The following is a 16,524-nucleotide window of genomic DNA, read 5'->3' as shown; positions in this document are numbered from 1 at the left end:
CCAGCCCACGTGTTCGCTACCAGGAAGGCTACTTTCCACGAGAGGCATGACCAGGAGCACGTAGCTAGCGACTCAAACAGGGGGCCCGTCAGCAGGGCCAGCACCAAGTTCAGATCCCACTGTGGGACAGGGGGCCTAATTTATGGGAAGAGACGATCCAATCCCTTAAGAAATCGGCCAGTCATGGCATGGGAGAACACCGTATGCTCCTGCACCGGAGGGTGGAAGGCCAATATGGCTGCCAAGTGCACCTTGACAGACGAGGGCTCCAGGCCCCGGGCTCTAAGGTGAAGGAGGTAGTCCAAAATGAGCTGAATCGGGGCAGTCATGGGAGAACACCCCACTCAGCTGCCCATCGGGAAAACCAAGATCACTTTGACAAGTAGGCTTGGCATGTGGAGGGTTGCCTGCTTTCCAAGAGGACGTGCTGAACCCCTTCCGAGCACGTCCTTTCCTCCCGGCCTAACCACTGAGCAGCCATGCTGTGAGGTGGAGTGCCACTAGGATGGGGAAGAGGAGGTGGCTCTGGTCCTGGGAGAGCAGGTCCAGGTGGAATGGTAACGACCACAGCAGGGCGACCGCCAGGCTCGTGAGGGTCCCCTACCAATGCTGCCTGGGCCATGCTGGGGTAATCAGGAGAACCCGGACCATGTCCGTCTTTATCTTTTCCAGGACCCTGCCGATCAGCGGGAACGTGGGGAAGGCATAGAGAAACTGGCCTGACCAGGACAGGAGGAAGGCATCGGAGATAGCGCCCTGTCCCAGCTCCCGCCCCTCCTCCCGGAGCAGAACCGGGGACAGCGACGGTTCTGCAGAGTCGTGAACAGGTTCACCTGGGGAGTTCCCCACTCTTGGAAAAGTCTGAGCACCACCTCTGGGTGAAGAGACCACTCATGTTGAGAGGAGAAGTCCCTGCTCAAGCGGTCCGCCCACAAGTTCCGGACACCCGGTAGGTGGTAGGCGGTAGGCCTGTAGGCAAATGTCGTGGGCTATACAGAAGTCCCACAGCCTGAGGGCTTCCGGGCAGAGGATCGGGCCCTTCCTTGCCTGTTGATATAAAACATGGAGGCCATGTTGTCCGTGAGAACCCTGACCACTCTGCCCTCCAGGTGCAAGCAGAAGGCTATGCACGCCAGTCAGACCGCCCTGAGCTCTTTGACGTTTATGTGGAGGGCCAGGTCCTGTACAGACCACAGACCTTGGGTCTGAACGTCTCCCACATGTGCTCTCCACCCTAGGTCCGATGAGTCGGACACCAGTTCCAGCGATGGGGACCCCGTGGAGTATGTTCCCCGGAGAGTACCACCATCGAAGGGAGACGATCACCGGTTCGGGCACAGTGAGGACCTTGTCCATCCTGTCTCTGGCCTGGGAGAACACCGAGGCCAACCAGAGTTGGAGGGGCCTCATCCTGAATCTGGCGTGATGAACCACGTATATACACACCAACATGTGACCTAAGAGCTGGAGACACGCTCTGGCTGTTGTCACTGGAAACCTTGTGATTGTGACAATTAGCCCTTTTAGGGTCTCAAACCTGTCTGGTGGGAGGGAGTCTATGGCCGACATGGAGTCCAGGACCGCCCCGATAAACTCTATGCATTGTACCAGGACTAATGTGGACTTGGTGTCATTTACCAACAGGCCCAGAGTGGTGCACGTGGACAAAAGGAGCACTACATGGTCCCGCACCTGCGACCGGGAGCTGCCCTTGACCAGCCAGTCATCCAGATAGGGGAAGATCTGGACGCCGCGACATCTGAAGTAGGCCACCACCACAGACATGCATTTTGTGAATACTCTCAGAGCAGTGGACAGGCCAAATGGGAGGACCATAAATTGGTAGTGCTCCTGCCCAACCGTGAAATGGAGAAAGCGCCTGTGCCCCTTGAATATGTGGATGTGGAAGTACGCGTCCTCCAGATCAAGAGCAGCGTACCAGTCCCGGGATCCAGGGAGGGGATGATGGAAGCCAAAGAGACCATGTGAAACTTGAGTTTTAACATGTACTGGTTCAGACCTCGCAGGTCCAGGATAGGCCTGAGCCTGCCTTTGGCCTTCGGGATAAGGAAATAGCGGAAGTAGTACCCCTTGCGTTTGAACTCCGCTGGCACCACTTCCATCGCTCCTAGGCCAAGGAGCTGCCCCACCCCCTGCTCAAGCAGGGCCTCGTGAGAGGGGTCTTCCAGGAGGGACGGGGATGGAGGGTGGTTGGGCAGGGTAGAGGTAAACTGGAGAGTGTAGTCCTGAGAGATGGTGCTGAGGACCCAACAGTCCGAGGTCAGCCGCGACCATTCTGGGAGAAAAGCACACAACCGGTTGGAGAAGGGAAGCTTTATTGAGGGTGGATCCCTGATGAGAACTGGTAGGTTGCCCCCGGGCATCCCATCAAAACTGTTGTTTCCCTGCCTGTTTGCCCTTGGAGGACCCAGGCTGGGGGGCAGACCGAGACTGTTTCTGCGGCCATTTCTTATAGTCCTGCGACTTTTTATAATGGGGCTCATTTTTAGAGTGGGTGGCCTGGGTGGGAGCCTGCTGCAACTTACACTTAGGTCTTGCCGGAGCCAGAACAAAGAGGCCAAGAGTCTTAAGCGTAGTGCGGGAGTCCTTCAGGCCATGCAGTTTTATGTCCCTCTGTTCCTCAAACAGAGCCTTGCCATCAAACAGGAAGTCCTGCAAGGAGCTCTGTGCCTCACTGGACAGCCTGGACAGCAGGAGCCACGACGCCCTTCTCGTGGACACCACAGAGACCATGGACTGCGCCGGTGTGTCTGCTACATTCAACGCTGCATGCAAGGTTGCCCTGGCAGCTGCTGTACCCTCCTCCACCAGAGCTTTGAACTCCTTCCTGTCATGCTCCTGAAGGAAGTCGTCGAACTTGGGCAGAGAGCCCCATAGATTGAACTCATACCGGCCCAGGAGAGCCTGATGGTTCGCAACCTGTAACTGGAAGCTCGAGGACGAATACATTTTTCTCCCAAATGAATCCAGCCTCCCTGAATCTTTATTTTTCACAGTAGGGGCTGGTTGGCCCTGCCGTTCCCTGTGTTTGACCAACTCAACCACCAGGGAGTTAGAAGCAGGATGGGTGTAAAGATATTCATGTCCTTTGGTAGGCATAAAATACTTGCGTTCTGCTCTCTTAGAGATGGGGCCAATGAGGCCAGGGTTTGCCACAAGGCATTTGAAATTTTTGCCACCCCTTCATGGAGTGGCAAGGCCACCCTGCCCAGTTCTGAGGCAGACAGGACGTTAAAAAGGGAGTCCGAAGACTCCTCCACCTCCTCTGCCTGAAGCTTGATATTTGATGCCACCCTTTTCAATAGCTCCTGCTGGGCTTTTGAGTCCTCCTGCAGGACAGAGGGGCCATAATCGCCTTATCAGGGAAGGGCGAGGAGGCAGGCGCAGTACTCTGCGCATTCACCAGCACCAGAAGATCCATCCCCTGGTTGCTCTCCGGGCACGGCGCTGAAGATGCATGTGCCACCGACTCCTTCCTCGGAGGCCGGGAGAGGGAGGCCGACGGCCATTCCGAAGTTCCGGCCACGGAGTGAGCCCCCACTAGGGGCTGCGTCCGGGGCCACGGTGCCCACTGGTACCACTGTGCTGGCCACGGGGCCCGGTGCCATTGCACCTGCTGTGGCACCGGCAGAGCAGGCTGTTCAGCCTGGCTGGCCTGACCCGACCCATCTATGGACAACTATGAAGGGAGGCCGGGCTGACGTCCGACCTGCTGCTGTCCCTGGACCGGGAGGAGTGGCAGCGCCCGGAGCACTGCCGACCACGAGATCGCGACCCCAACGTGGAGGAATGGTACCACCGGTCGCAGCTGCTCCGTGATCAGCTCCAGCAGGCAGATCCGCGCTGGCGAGGGGCCAGCGATCAACGCCCAGGGCTGCGGGAGCAGTGCCGTGGCGGGGTCCTGGAGCGAGACAACAAACAAGAACGGCATCAAAGTTCGCGTCGCGACTGGCTACGATAGCCCTTCTGAGACGAGGACCTTCAGTGACGTCTGCCTGGGTCCCATCATTATCTGCTCCTTGAGGCGGAGCAGGGTCTGGAGTCTGTGTCAGATGGAACCCAGCCAGAAAACCTGGTGGGGGTCGATGGCGACCTGCGTGGACTACGTGCAGGATGGTCTCTGAACAGCGATGGGAACATTCCCTCGACCGAGAGCGGTACCAAGTCGGGGGCGACTGCAGAGATCCCAGTGGCGGCTTGCCTCTGGACCGCGGGGCCAACATTGGCGGTGCTCCTAGTACCGGCATGGACATAACATCCCAGGCAGCTTGCAGGGCCTCTGGCGTGGAGGGCATCCGGACATCCGGGGAAGCCTGCTCCGAATGGGCCGGGCTACTCTGCTCGACCTGAGTTGAAGGCCTAGAAGCCGATGGGGACTGAGGACTGCCCAACATTTGTCTAGCCTCTCCGCCAGTCTTGCTCTGGTGCCGCGGCGGTGAAGGCCTCTTCTTAGCCTTCTTGGCGTGCCCCACGGACAGGGAGGTGGGGAGTTGCCATGCGCTGACACCGTGGTACCCGATGGCAACTCGGAGCGGCGCACTGGAGTCGGCGTCAACGCCGACTCCAGCAGGATGGCCCGGAGCCTAATGTCTCTCTCGGGGAAGAGGTTGGAATGGGGGCAGGGAAGGGGTGGGAAGAGGCGGGGCCTCCTGGAAGGCATGGAGTGGGGGCGGGGCTGGGGCAGCATGGGCGGGGGGTCAGTGGTGTGGTCCTCAGGCCAATGTACTAGTCCTCATGTGGCCCTCGTGGTCATTTAAGTTTGAGACCCCTGAACTAAACTAAACTAAAACTAATCAAACTACTAACTACACGTACCATACACTGAACGAACAAGAGTTCTGGGGACAAGCTGCAGCAAAGCTGGAGCAGAGCAGTTCCGAAGCACCTTCACTCGCGACAAGCAGGAACTGAGGATTGGGGGAGCACGCAGTGCCCCTTATGCTGCGCCATGGAGGCGTCACTCCAGGGGTTGCTGGGGCGCTCCTCTACGGGTACTGCTGGGGGAAAAACTTCCGACACTGGTGCACATGGCGAGCACACACACCTACTGTGGAATACACATGAGCAATCACTCGAAGAAGAACATACACCCATGCAAACCTGTAAGATTCCTCTCCTGTTCAATATTTTTCCTTAAATCCAAAACTAATGAGGAAACACTGCCTTTGGTATCTTAATACATTTTGTGACAGTAACCATGGTTTCCTTATATATATATCTATATATCTATATATATATATATATCTTTACAGCACTTTGCACAATGGGGCCTCAATCCCAAATACAATATTTGGATGGAATAATCTTTTTGCAGTAGTTAGTAAATGGTAAAATAAATTGACTAAAATAGTGACAGCGGAAAAAAGGACTAACTGAAAAGTTTTAAAATATTTATAAATTATGCTACAGTTCACCACAACCATTTTAAAGCAAACAGTCACAAAAATAGATCAGTGCTGCTTTACAGAGGTTGCCATGCTTACCTAGCATACGAATGTACAATGCAGTTTGATCAGAGCTGTCATAGGAAATTGCTCCACGTCTCTGTAAAAAATAAAGACAAACATCAATCTATTTTATCGATATTAATTAGTCTGACCCTTAAGTTGCATCTCTTTTGAAGAGCCATGGTCTACTTAATCTTTTAAAATTGACTAATTTAAAAAAAAAATTCAGTTTTTGACAGTGCATCCTAATTTTATCCTGGCAAGAGCAGAGAAGTGCCAAGAGAAGGAGAGAACTAGTAACAGAGAAGCCAGGAAAGGAGAACTGCTAGCAAAGGGTCTTATACAGTGGTCCCCAAACTTTTCACGTCACACCCCCCATCTGCACCTCCGCCCTGCCCCTCCCGTGAGCCACTGTCGGAAGTCACAAACAGAGTCACGCTCAAGCTGGCAGCCAGGGCCATGGCTGGGTGCAGAGACATGGCCATATGCAGGGCCGGAGCAGAGTTGGGGATAGGGACGGAACAGAGCTTGGAATGGGGAGGGGCTAGGTGACGCTCCCTTCCCACCAGCCCCTATGGAGACTGGCCTGGGCCCCACTGAACTGCCCGAACCTTCCTCCACATCCCTCCTTAAGGGGGTGCACCCCACAGTTTGGGAACCATTGGTCTATGAGGGGTGCTCAATTTCCGCCCCCCCCCACTCCTTCTCCAGCTGCCTCACAAAATCATGTAGCATTGTGTATCAGTGATGAGGCAGAATGTAAAGAAATAAGAAGCGATGGAATGGATAAGACAGAGTCCGTCTGGGCAAAAATTACACCGGGGAAGAAAATACTAGAGCCTCCTCTGGGACAGTGCTTGGGGTGTGCTATAGACCGCCGGGATCTAATTTGGATATGGATAGAGCCCTCTTTAATGTTTTTAATAAAGTAAATACTAATGGAAACTGCGTGACCATGGGAGACTTTAACTTCCCAGATATAAACTGGAGGACGAGTGCTAGTAATAATAATAGGGCTCAGATTTTCCTAGATTCAATAGCTGATGGATTCCTTCAGCAAGTAGTTGCTGAACCGACTAGCGGGGATGCCATTTTAGATTTGATTTTGGTGAGTAGTGAGGACCTCCATAGAAGAAATGGTTGTAGGAGACAATCTTGGTTCAAGTGATCATGAGCTAATTCAGTTCAAACTGAACGGAAGGATTAACAAAAATAAATCTGCACGTAGGGTTTTTGATTTCAAAAGGGCTGACTTTCAAAAATTAACTAAATTAGTTAGGGAAGTGGATTGGACTGAAGAACTTATGGATCTAAAGGCAGAGGAAGCCTGGGATTACTTTAAATCAAAGCTGCAGAAGCTATCGGAAGCCTGCATCCCAAGAAAGGGGAAAAAATGAATAGGCAGGAGTTGTAGACCAAGCTGGATGAGCAAGCATCTCGGAGAGATGATTAAGAAAAAGCAGAAAGCATACAGGGAGTGGAAGATGGGAGGGATCAGCAAGGAAAGCTACCTTATTGAGGTCAGAACATGCAGGGATAAAGTGAGACAGGCTAAAAGTCAAATAGAGTTGGACCTTGCAAAGGGAATTAAAACCAATAGTAAAAAGTTCTATAGTCATATAAATAAGAAGAAAACAAAGGAAGAAGAAGTGGGACCGCTAAACACTGAGGATGGAGTGGAGGTCAAGGATAATCTAGGCATGGCCCAATATCTAAACAAATACTTTGCCTCAGTCTTTAATAAGGCTAAAGAGGATCTTAGGGATAATGGTAGCATGACAAATGAGAATGAGGATATGGAGGTAGATATTACCATATCTGAGGCAGAAGCGAAACTCGAACAGCTTAATGGGACTAAATCGGGGGGCCCAGATAATCTTTATCCAAGAATATTAAAGGAATTGGCACATGAAATTGCAAGCCCATTAGCAAGAATTTTTAATGAATCTGTAAACTCAGGGGTTGTACCGTATGATTGGAGAATTGCTAACATAGTTCCTATTTTTAAGAAAGGAAAAAAAAGTGATCCGGGTAACTACAGGCCTGTTAGTTTGACATCTGTAGTATGCAAGGTCTTGGAAAAAATTTTGAAGGAGAAAGTACTTAAGAACATTGAGGTTAATGGTAAATGGGACAAAATACAACATGGTTTTACAAAAGGTAGATCGTGCCAAACCAACCTGATCTCCTTCTTTGAGAAAGTAACAGATTTTTTAGACAAAGGAAACGCAGTGGATCTAATTTACCTAGATTTCAGTAAGGCGTTTGATACCGTGCCACATGGGGAATTATTAGTTAAATTGGAAAAGATGGGGATCAATATGAAAATTGAAAGGTGGATAAGGAAATGGTTAACAGGGAGACTACAACGAGTCCTACTGAAAGGTGAACTGTCAAGCTGGAGGGAGGTTACCAGTGGAGTTCCTCAGGGATCAGTTTTGGGACCAATTTTATTTAATCTTTTTATTACTGACCTTGGCACAAAAAGTGGGAGTGTGCTAATAAAGTTTGCGGATGATACAAAGCTGGGAGGTATTGCCAATTTAGAGAGAGACCGAGATATCATACAGGAAGATTTGGATGACCTTGTAAACTGGAGTAATAGTAATAGGATGAAATTTAATAGTGAGAAGTGTAAGGTTATGCATTTAGGGATTAATAACAAGAATTTTAGTTATAAGCTGGGGACGCATCAATTAGAAGTAACGGAGGCGGAGAAGGACCTTGGAGTATTGTGACACCTTAGAGACTAACAAATTTATTTGAGCATCTCTATTTGTTAGTCTCTAAGGTGCCACAAGTACTCCTTTTCTTTTTGCGAATACAGACTAACACGGCTGCTACTCTGAAACTTGGAGTATTGGTTGATCAGAGGATGACTATGAGCCGCCAATGTGATGTGGCCGTGAAAAAAGCTAATGCAGTCTTGGGATGCATCAGGCGAGGTATTTCCAGTAGAGATAAGGAAGTTTTAGTACCGTTATACAAGGCACTGGTGAGACCTCACCTGGAATACTGTGTGCAGTTCTGGTCTCCCATGTTTAAGAGGATGAATTCAAACTGGAACAGGTACAGAGAAGGGCTACTAGGATGATCCAAGGAATGGAAAACCTGTCTTATGAAAGGAGACTCAAGGAGCTTGGCTTGTTTAGCCCAACTAAAAGAAGGTTGAGGGGAGATATGATTGCTCTCTATAAATATACCAGGGGGATAAATACCGGAGAGGGAGAGGAATTATTTAAGCTCAGTACCAATGTGGACACAAGAACAAACGGATATAAACTGGTCATTGGGAAGTTTAGACTTGAAATTAGACGAAGGTTTCTAACCATCAGAGGAGTGAAGTTTTGGAATAGCCTTCCAAGGGAAGCAGTGGGGGCAAAAGACCTATCTGGCTTTAAGATTAAACTCGGTAAGTTTATGGAGGAGATGGTACGATGGGATAACATGATTTTGGCAATTAATTAATCTTTAAATATTCATGGTAAATAGGCCCAATGGCCTGTGATGGGATGTTAGATGGGGTGGGATCTGAGTTACTACAGAGAATTCTTTCCTGGGTATCTGGGTGAATCTTGTCCATATGCTCAGGGTTTAGCTGATGGCCATATTTGGGGTCGGGAAGGAATTTTCCTCCAAGGCAGATTGGAAGCGGCCCTGGAGGTTTCTCGCCTTCCTCTGTAGCATGGGGCACGGGTCACTTGCTGGAGGATTCTCTGCTCCTTGAAGTCTTTAAACCACAATTGGAGGACTTCAATAGCTTAGACATAGGTGAGAGGTTTTTCGCAGGAGTGGGTCGGTGAGATTCTGTGGCCTGCGTTGTGCAGAGGTCAGACTAGATGATCATAATGGTCCCTTCTGACCTTAATATCTATGAATCTATGCCCTCCCTCCCCACTAGTACATCAAAAATAAGGAAAAATTGACACATGCAAAACTTTGGTTATGTGGAGTTACAGGCTGCAGATACCTCAGCAGTGGCCTGTGCTCCTCATACTCCTCTAGAATGTTAAAGCTTAGTTCACAGAACAAACATTTGCACTTCCTGCTTTTCTATTTTTCTTGTAACTAGAGGCAAATAACAGATTTTTAAGTTCACTGCAATTCTGAAAAGTTTTAAAAAAAATCATTTTGGGCCAGACAGAAAATTAAAGTGTGAAATTTTCAGCAAATCAAAGAAAAACATCATTATGGGTCAAACAAAATATTCTGTTCAACCCAACACTAAACATTTCATTTCAATTTCCTGATTTTTTAAATGCAAAATTAAAAGGTAATTTCAAAATGAAAAGTCATTTTATACCAAAAAAACAAAACAAAAAATCAAAATGTTTTATTTAGAAAATGTCAAAAAAGTTTCAGTTTTTTAGAATATTGTGTTTTGTCCCCAAATGAACAATTCTGCAAAGCTAACACAATTCACAAAATGTTTATACATGGCTGAATCTGCAATTTTTTTTTTTATCAAAAATGTCTTGCCTGAAAAATTCTGCCCAGCTCTATTTGTTCCAGAAATTACTAATGAGGATATTTTTAATTACATATTTCCTGGGTTTGTAATGCCAAAGTCCAGAGGATTAAATTCACATTCTGAAAGGATATAAGAAGTACAGGGCACTATGGAGCACCTGCACCCTTCATACCACATTTTTCTTTATTTGCTTATAGAGACCAGTGAAACAAAAAAATATTGCATAAAGATATTTTAAAGCACAGGAACGAGACCTGCACCACCACATATGAACTGTCATTTATGAGCTATCAAAATGATTACTTCCTCAGGACATTCAAAGACTCAAAGCAGGCTGTACTTCTTACCCCATAAACTTATTTCATACTGCATGCCTTGATACTCAGGGCTTGTCTTCACTATGGGGATAAGTCAACCTAAGTTACGCTACTCCAGCTACATTATTCACATACTCTGGTGTTTTCACGGTGCTGAGTTGACAGGAGACGCTCTCTGGTCGACTTCCCTTTCTCTTCTCAGAAAGTTGGAGTGCCAGAGTTGACTGGAGAGCGCTCTACCATAGATTTAGCAGGTCTTCACTAGACCCACTAAATCGATCACTGCTGCTGCAATCGATGCAGCAGGGATCTCCCCATAGTGGAGGCCAGCCCTAAGGAATCTTCCTGCAGTTATACTGGACTTGTCCCATAATAACCAAATATTAAGATAGTATTTTTGCAATCATACAACCAAAGCAGCAGGAAATGTTGCCACACTAAGCACTATGGACCATCCTGTATGCAGTACTTATCTGCCAGATGCAGACTGATACTAACAATAAATTGAATTTTTTTGCCAAAACTAGGCAACAAAGGTTTAAGAAAATCTACAGCATACTGTATGGGAAAAATCTATCCAGTATCATAAGGGTCAAGATTACTGCACAATGTTTTTCTTAAACTGAAATGTTAGTTACAAACCAGACTCACTCATAACAGTGCAGACTAGCCTTTTTAGGCATGAGGCATCTCAAAAGCTGAATGATACTTAGAAATATTTGGTATTATGCAGAGAGAAACTCTTGCAATGGAAATACAATGAAGTAATCAATACTTTGCTGTCTCAAAACTTTTAAAGGAAAAAGAGGGTGTCTGATTATTTTTTCATCTCCATTACTGCAGCCTCCTCCTCTATCACCCTCACACCTTTCAATCTGTACAAGATGCAGCCCTAAGAACCACTTACCTCGTGGGCATTGTAAACAATTCTAGCCCTTATTCAAATCCCTTCACTCTTCCCCTTACCTTCAACATCAAATTTAAATGTTGTAGATTTCAATGTTCTTCACAATCTAGCGCCTGCCTACTTCTCTACTCTTTTTGCTCCTCCCTCTGTGCCTTTCAGGTGTTTTGCCAATTCTCATTCCTGGGCCTTTTTTGTTATGTGTTCCTAGTACTGCCAGCTCTTACAATTTTTGGTATTTAAAGAGTTCTCATGAATTTCTGATTTCTTCATTCAAGAATATGTTTTCCCTTGTCCACAATGCTTAGAATCTTCCTTTACTATCAATGAAACCGAAGCCTCAGGCTGTCCTCTCCCTCTACCTTTTGCAGATGAGAGTGAGGCTGCCCCAGCATAGATGGATACCATCATTCACTGAAGTCTGACTGTCCTCAGGGAAGATGGTGTCTCCTTACCATATGAGGGCCAGCAGCAACCATAAGACGGGGATATGACTAGGATGAGATGACAAGCAGCACAACCAAGGCAGCATAGTGCTAGGAAATGGGTTAGGAAACTGAGGTGCAGCAGACAGAGGCATGGGGCTGAGGATACAGACTTGATCTGTCTTTGTGTATGGCCCTTTATCAGAGAGAGGGAGGGTACTGGGGCAGCAGGAGGCAAGGAAGGGGGAAAACTGGGAACTGGTACTGCTGTGCCCCAGGTAGAGAAGACATCTGCCTCCCACTGCTCCAAAAGTATAGCTGCTGAGTCAAAACAGTAAAAGGAAATATATGGGAGTTCCCCTATCTCAGCAGAGAGAAGAGGGTAAGTGGAGTCTCCATCTGAATAGCCAGAGAGAGCTGTTCATTTAGGGGTTGACTTTTCAACCTGAAATTATCACATACACATTGCCAAAGGAATGAAGGGGAGTTAAAAAGTCAAAAGATAGACTAAACCCGTGATTTAATTTTTTCTTTTTAACTCATGACTTTAGGGGCCAATCTTAATTTTTGAGGGTTTGACTTACGGTTTTTTGCTCTACTGAGGGGCTCTGACTCACAATTCTTGATCTCTTCAGGTTTCCAATACTGCTAATCTATCTTCTTAGGGAGGTGTAAAAAAAGGAACAGGATGGCAGCTTCCCATACCCTAGGGGACTGCAGGCAGTAAGACAAGTTTCCTCCAAACTTGGAACAGTGAGGCCTACACCTACACACCCATACATTTAAGGTTCAATTTTGACAGATTACACAAACTGGAGGTAGGCAGTTCTTCCCCTGGAAGTATAAAGATACCAGAAAGCATGCAAAACACTTTAAAACAAATCTTGACTTTTTCAAACCACTTATAATGTTTAGGGTTGACAATACCCTCTCCGCCAAGTCATTCCTTTACCAGTACTTCTGCCAAAAGGAATATAAAACACTAGCCCCTCCCCCTACAGATATGTTAACGATGTAGACTGAAGACCGTCCTAAAGCAAGACCCATGCATTAGTTGTGCTATTCAATCAATGCTTTTCTCTACATCCAATCAAACATTTGTACATTACAATCCAATGAGACACACTCTTCAGGCAGGGTCTTTGTCTTCTCACCTGCCTCAATGCCAACATTGCTGGCACTATGCAAACATATATCAAACCAACATTTCTGGAGGCAATATCAGCAGTTCTTACTGTGTGTGCGTGGTGTATGTGTAAATCTGTATTTAACTACCATAATAGGAACCTTAAAAAAATCAAAGGAATAATCTGTTAAATTGGAAAAGGGAAAAAATTACCTCTGTTCTAACTAACAGTCTTATTTATTGCAAATATGGGAAGACCAAAAGTCTAATAATATAATTATGTTTACCAGTAGGATCAAGTTTGTTTAGTTTCTCCACTTGCATCATTGAATTGTTAGACTCCAAGGCCAGAGTTTATATTTATTGAATTTAACTTGCCTTCTTTTTCAAGTGAAAAACAAACTTATTCCTTTCATTTTCAGGTCAGAAAAGGATTTCCCCAGAAGCACATTTTATCTTTATTATAGTAGTGCCCAGAGACCCCCAAATCATGGTTAGGTTCCAATAACGCTAAATATTTTAAAGAATGCCTAGAAGGAAAATATGCCATGCAGTCCTTACGTGCTGGGTGTCTAGCTTAACTTTAATTTTGTTTTTCCTTGGAAAACTATAAACTCAGGTAGAGACATATTCCCCAATATGGGTTTATACAGCACTTAGCACAATGAGGATCCAATCCTGATTAGAGCTTTGAACACTTCTACAATGCAAACCCCAACAACACACACAAACAGCGATACCAGGCCCAGATGAAAGTGATTTCTAAGAAAGAAAATAACTTGTTAAAAAGTTTAATGTTAAATTTGCTTACATTTGAAATCCATAGATTCCAATGTTCCATTTCAAGAATTATCGTTAAAAATTTAAATGTAATTCAATATAAAGTAACCTTAATTAGAACTTATTTTAGCTATGATTGTAACAGAATTTACTTTCAAGGTCAAGTGACATTTCAGGATCAATTAAATATAATTCAATATAAAGTAACCTTAATTAGAATTTATTTTAGCTATGATTGTAACAGAATTTACTTTCAGGATCAAGTGACTACTACTCAGTCATGAAGACCAATCTGTAATTTTTTCTTGAACAGTTTAATGCAAACAATTTTTCCTCAAATTTTGAGATTTCTATAATTAGCTTTAAGACTATTTTTTAAACAACTTCAGAGAATTGAGTTTTTCTAATTCATCCTGAAGCTCTAAGGTTTGAATTTTAGTTCTGAAATACTGCCACTTGCTGGCTAAGATATCCCTAGGCAGCATTAGATTTATATATGAATCAGACAACTATATTTGCACTGGAGTGCACTTAGTGCAGGTAAGGACAGTCAGATGCAAGAACAGCCTTGGTGCTCATTCATTTATGAACTTGCTTTGTTCCAGGCTAGTCCCTCCACATAATTTAGAACAGCCTACAGGCTACACCAGGTAGTTGCCCCAGGTTTAGGGCCATGATCCACTGATAGTGCAGTTTAGGGCAGCAATATCATACCAGAGGATCTGGGTCCAAATCTTTACAACACTGCACACTGTATTACAGTAATAATTGCACCCTTCGTAACAAAAATGAAAAAAATCAATTCTTGACAACATTCTCACCTGCTCCAGTGAATGGATACTGTTGAGATGTTGCCTCTCATGACTTTCCAACATGGCCATACCAGGCTCCACTTATAAGTATGCTAGCATAGGTCAACTAAAGACAAATGAGCTTAAATTTGGAGGCATTACAATACTATGGAGATTTTCAAGGTTACAAGTTTGAAACAGAACAAGAACCAATCAACAACCTAAAATATCTTGTCTAAGAAATGCTTATAATTATTATTATAATGTTTATTATTCCTGGGAAGAGAAATTAAATACGATTTAGTGACCGGACTTCAACATATTAGATATTTTATTAGCTAACAAGAAAAGCTAATGATTGAAATAATAATTAAAAATAAAATGGAACAGTATTTTAACTAAATATTTGATATAGAAAGCAAGTATATTTTAGTGAGGTTAACTGTTCAGAACAGAGGTTGTATTTACTTTCCTCAAAGAAAAAGCAGAAATTATTTTCTGTTGAAAATATATTGACTTACTTCAGTGTAACAGATCATATTATGATTAATCTACAATTAACTCCAATGAAGTCAATAGTTATTCCAGATTTACACTGGTATGGCAATTGAAATCTAGCAAAAATGACTTAATAAAGATAAAATTTAAAATCCTACGAATGCATGAGAGGTCCCAAAATATTTTAATTTGTGATCAATTTAGTTTTAATGGAAGTACTAGAAAAGGTTACTATAAAGCACACACAAGGAGTTTAAATATGTAATGATTTATGTATCATCTATAAAATGTAACAAGCCACTGCAAAACAATCCTAGTATTTGCTATTAACTAGTTCAATAACTAACTTTTAAAGTCAAATATTAATGGAAATTGGTCAGATTAATACCACATCTATCAAAAGAAAATAAATGTATTTGCAAGCAAGTGATGCTAACCAGCAATAGTGATCTATCCAGAATTTATCTTAGATTTAAAAGTTACAAAAGCTCAACCTTGGATGTTTTAGTCAGTGCCTTCATTCACATATAACTGTCTTATTACATTCTACAATGGTAGGCAGCTGCAGGTAAAACACAAATCGTAGTATGTGTCAGACATACATAATAAAAATTAATTGTGGGAAAGTATTTTCAAAACATTATATTACTGATAACATGTCCAATGCACCAATCACTATAGCACAGAGCACCACAAAGTTTACATAACATCACCCACCAAGCCTCATAATGGAATATTCATAGCAATGAAACAAGGTGGGACAAAACTTTCAAACTTTGTAAATGGCAGAAAGAAAATTTGTAGGAGAAAAAGGGTTATTGAAGTAATAAAGCAAGTTTCTGCTTTTAGATCCAGATTCCAAGGAAAGGTGCAGGTTTTTTGATAGTCCTAGGACCTTCTGGACGAACATCGCAATTGGAGCTGTGATAGTTTCAGAAATCCTAAACAAATTGGCAGCTCAATGAAGACCTTTGGCTGAGATGTAAAATGGTGCAGAGCAAGAGTAACTGCTTTAGATTTGTTGTGAATTTTTTGCTCTTTAAGGCTGTAGGTCTGGGAAATTAATGCTGTGAATCAGCTGGGGGATAAAGTTTACAGCTACTGTCGTTTAAATACAGGAGACAGAGAAAGACAAGAGCAAAAGTGGTTAAGTGCACAGCTTCAAACAGGCCAATGGAGTAGGGAATATGTACAGCTTGCTGCAGGATTTCAAAAGGGAAAATTCTGTCTTACTTGTCACTTTTCATTTAAAGGAAATATCTACTCTTAAAACGCTGGTGTTTTAGTTGAAGACACTCCTCTGCCAATGGGAGACCTTGTCCTGTCAGCATAGTTAATCCACCTCCCCAAGAAGCACTAGCTATGTCAACAGGAGAAGCTCAACTAGGGGGTTGAGTTAGTAAAACTACTTGTTCAGGGATTTGGATTTTTCACACCCCTGAGCGATGTAGTTATGTCGATATAGGTCTGAAGTGTAGACCTGGTCTAAAACTCACCTTGTCAGACAGTCTTCACAGTGGGTCATGCCCTGGCAACTTGGGGCAGACCAGTGTGACATTGAACTCCATATGTTTATGGAAATACATTATATTTACATTCATAAGCAAAACTGGAATATGCTTTATGCAAAAGGTCTCTTATAAGGTATCATTACAAAGCTTATAATCTACTGAGTGTGTTGATCCGATTTGTATGAATGTATCATTCTAGTATCTGAAGCTAGAAATATGAAGTGTTACTCTGA

At 44.6% G+C, this 16,524-nt stretch overlaps 1 protein-coding gene across 10 annotated transcripts in view; it reads right to left on the bottom strand.

Annotated features, from left to right (window-relative positions):
- The window catches only part of PDE7A (phosphodiesterase 7A), a 138,947-nt gene that overhangs the window by 62,396 nt on the left and 60,027 nt on the right, over positions 1 to 16,524 (bottom strand). For all 10 annotated transcript variants that reach the window (XM_037892514.2, XM_043539563.1, XM_037892516.2 and 7 more), the window contains one exon: positions 5,505 to 5,565. In XM_037892514.2, the coding sequence (XP_037748442.1) occupies positions 5,505 to 5,565 (61 nt within the window). The remainder of the gene's footprint in view (positions 1 to 5,504; positions 5,566 to 16,524) is intronic.

The sequence above is a fragment of the Chelonia mydas genome, chromosome 2 (genome assembly GCF_015237465.2).
Source record: "Chelonia mydas isolate rCheMyd1 chromosome 2, rCheMyd1.pri.v2, whole genome shotgun sequence".
Taxonomy (NCBI): domain Eukaryota; kingdom Metazoa; phylum Chordata; order Testudines; family Cheloniidae; genus Chelonia; species Chelonia mydas.
The sequence above is the reverse complement of the archived record's forward strand: the minus strand, read 5'-3'. Positions and strand labels throughout refer to the sequence as shown.